This window comes from Sycon ciliatum, chromosome 9 (assembly GCF_964019385.1).
Source record: "Sycon ciliatum chromosome 9, ocSycCili1.1, whole genome shotgun sequence".
Classification (NCBI taxonomy): domain Eukaryota; kingdom Metazoa; phylum Porifera; class Calcarea; order Leucosolenida; family Sycettidae; genus Sycon; species Sycon ciliatum.
The window spans coordinates 22,716,686-22,720,349 of record NC_088651.1 but is presented as its reverse complement, the minus strand read 5'-3'; the positions used below and the strand labels follow the sequence as shown (position 1 = coordinate 22,720,349).

The 3,664-nt window shown below is 49.0% G+C and overlaps 1 protein-coding gene across 1 annotated transcript; it reads left to right on the top strand.

Moving 5' to 3' along the window:
* The first annotated feature begins 678 nt into the window (after positions 1-678).
* LOC135824559 (transmembrane protein 87B-like) lies at positions 679-3,023 on the top strand. Its single transcript, XM_065337292.1, has one exon. It carries the CDS (start codon positions 854-856, stop codon positions 2,384-2,386), a length of 1,533 nt encoding a protein of 510 aa, XP_065193364.1. The 5' UTR covers positions 679-853; the 3' UTR covers positions 2,387-3,023.
* Positions 3,024-3,664: the final 641 nt, after the last annotated feature.

Here is a 3,664-nt window from a genome sequence, read left to right as displayed (position 1 = left end):
CGACCGTCGAAAATAGCGTGAACGGTAAAATGCTAACCTGTAACCATGTCTAATATTTAGTAATATTAAATGATATTGTACGATGTAGGACAAAAATCACGTGATCGTGGTAGATGTACAAGTGACACACGGTTTGCACTAGCTAGCCGCGACGGCGACGTGCCCAACAAGACAGAGTACTAGAGTTAGTAGTTCAAGTAGGCTATGGCCTAGTGCAGTGGTACTACTCGTAGTGCGTTAGCAGCCTATCACTGACGGCCGGAGTCTGTGTGTGTCAAAAACACGATGAAAGCAGACGACGACATGACAGAGCATGCCATTGGTATCACGCAAATAAATTGCAAGATACATGACATGATTGTACTACATGTATTCATGGTATTACGAGTACGGAAAATCAGAAGTCGAAGTACCGGTGATCAGGTAAGACCGGTAGTAGGTACATCTACCCAAAACAGACCCAAAAAAACAGACTCAGTGCCACACCGACACCATGGTGGCAGTTGTTTGGCAGCTAGCACTGAGACTGGCAGATCTACTACATGTACTGGCGTAGATCTAGTACTGGTTGTCAATACGCGTAGATCTATGTACATGATGCAGGGCTCACTGATGCTGGCTCAGGCTGGATCGGTTCGATAGCGACTGGGTAGTCTACAACCTGTACAAAAATCTAACTAATACTATTCTAAGCGCATTGAACATACTTCTTTGAAGAGAAAGGCCTTGCATTTTCTAAATTTTTCAGGCCAGGGTAGTCCAAGCCACTTTGACTCAAGTAATTTGTATTAGTTTGAGTTGGCTCGTGACTCAGACTAATTGGGAGTTCTTGCTGGTGGATGCGCCTGGTACAATGGCTCCGAACAAGCTATTAGCTGTTCTGACGGTGTTGTTTTCATCGTTGCAGATCTGCTTGGCGTTCCCCAAACCTGGAATAAAAGACCTGAGCCTTGAACTGGTTAATCCATACAATGTCTCTGTGAAATGGATGACGCTGACACTGTCGGAGAACGCCACCATCGACTTCAAGGGCGCATGCCACTCGGTAGGTGCGGCAACAGTTCATTTGAAATACAGACTACTCATAACGCAGTGTGCCAGTTATTTAGACAGACTCGAAGAAAGTATAGTGCTTCAGGGAGACTTTGGCTACAATCCAGTGGTGGGGACAGAGTGGGTGGAGATCCCTCTGGATTGCACAGCAAGTACGACCGGTAGTGGCGATCCGTTGCAGTTCACGGAGGTCGCTCCCGAGAGAGCATGGCTGGAGGATACCGCATACCACAACACCTGTTTGGATCCTGCGAAGAGTGTGAGCGATCTGATGGAGGCCGTTCTTCAAGCGCGCACGCGGCGCAGCGCTCCGTTCTACAAGAAAGTGAAGAAGGAGGTGGTGTGCAAGACGACCAAGCGCCAGGTGTTCGCGCTGGTCTTTGCCGCGCAAGCTGACCCCGTGTCCAACGGTGGTGTTCTGAACGTCACTGTAGCTGTACAGGTGGAGATGAAGAACCGCTGGGGATACCTGTCTGCGCTCGACTATCCCAATCTGGTCTTCTATGGCATCATGACCGCCCTGTACTCGCTGTATGCGTTCGGCTGGCTGCTTGCACTCATGTGCCACTACAAGGATTTGCTGCGTGTCCAGTTGTGGATTGGCGCAGTCATTGCCCTGGGTTTGGTTGAGAAGGTGTTGTTCTTCAGCGAGTATTACCGTGGTAACGCCGAGGGCAGAGAGGGCATGTCGTTGCTCGTCGCTGCTGAGATGGTGTCGGCGGGCAAGCGCACACTGGCCAGACTTCTCGTCATCATCATCTCGCTGGGCGTTGGCATCGTACAGCAAGGACTTGATTCCAAACTCGTCCCCGTTGTCGGCATCGGTATTCTGTACTTCATGGCCGCGTCGGTCGAGGGTATTTTGCGCGCCGTGGCCAGCTCCGAGGAGGTCGCCACCACCGAGGGACAGGTGATATCGCTGGCGGTCGTTCTGCTCGACGCCTATATTATCACCTTCATCTACAAGTCGATCAAGTACACGATGCGAATACTGCGCCTGCTTCACAACACAGTCAAGCTCTCACTCCACCGGTACTTCTCCATCGCCATCATCTTCGCCGCGGTCGCTTCCGTGGCGTTCAGCATGTGGTCGTACTTGCAGTTCCGCTCCTCGGCCTGCATCAAGGACTGGCAACATATCTGGCTGCTGAATGGCTTCTGGCACATTCTCTTCAGCTTCCTGCTGCTCTTCATGATGGTGCTGTGGAGGCCATCGGAGGACAACAGCCGCTACGCTTACTCGTCGTCCGCTGATCTCGCCAGCAACGAGGACAAACCTGAGCAGATGTCGAGCGAAGGGTTTGAGAGTATGAAGATGCGCAATCTTGGTTAGGGAGTAACGATACATTAGTGTGTTTACTTCCCTGTGTCTTGTTGCTGTTCAGCCTTTCCTTTTGGTTTTGACGAGTCGTCTTGTCTTTTCTTCGTTGCAATATTCAATACTACGTACTATAAAAGCCCATTATTCTAACGAGGCGCATATGTAACGATCTCCCAAAATTGTCTAGTTTACGTGTACCAAAGGTAACGAATCTCACTCATTCTCAACGCTCAATAGGACAGTATATGTATCGATTTCTGCATACCGATTTCTAATTTAACGACAGATTTCTCCTCGTGAACTCGTTAGAGTTAGCACTTTGTTAAATATTATGGCTTTTACAGTATTCAACCATCACACAGCCTAACTTGATGATGATACATGGCGCAGTGAACTGGTTTTAGGAGCATTTCTATTGTACTGAAAGGATAAGCAGCAGCTCTTGGCCTGTTAATCAATTAAGCAGTTCGACCTCCACCAATTGCGCTCTCTGGCCGACCTCAGAATTATGTCGTTACTCGTGAAGTGTCCGTACTCGCAAAGCCCCTATAAAAATGTATACTGAGTATGAATCCATATTTTGTATAGTATGACATGCAAAATCAAAATGTGCTGTGCCCGTTACGTTCAGCAGTTGAAGGTCCTTGAAGCTGTTTGTATTTACACGCACGGGCTTGATCTTTGCACGCAAATCGGTGTTTGATCAGCAGGATCGTGGAACAGGAAGGTAGAGCCTTGTTCCTGATGTATAACAGGAGCGTTGCTGCCTGTGGCCATACAGTAAAACCGACCACTCGGATATGGCGACCACTCGACCATGGCCACCACTTTTCCTTTTCACGGACGCATTCACATTCAAAACACCTCGGACAAGGCGACCACTCGCTCAACGCGACCGACGACCACCCACCCGCGACCGCGTTGCACAGTGCTAGTGATGTAAATGTACGCATTCCATGGTGCACCAGGCTGCATGGTAGATCTACACATCAGTGCAGGAATTGTAGGTGTACATGGTGCATGTGTATCTGGCCGCAGTCTCTCGGAGGCAAGAATACACAAGGGTCTCAGTGAACACACTGTAACTGGCAATCGAAATGTAACTATAACTGGCAATGAAATTAACTTGCTCAAAAGAATCGTGAACAGCAGCTTTAATGCACAGGCAGACTTCGTGTGCTAATGTACGGGGATACGCTAATGTATGGGGATACAGTACGGGGATATGCTATACTCTAAACACTTTACGCTATACGCTTTGAAGTCACCAGCGTGCCAACGCTACACCTC

Coding starts and splice junctions, on each gene's coding strand:
- LOC135824559 (XM_065337292.1), top strand. CDS start 854: ATGGCTCCGAACAAGCTATTAGCTGTTCTGACGGTGTTGTTTTCATCG.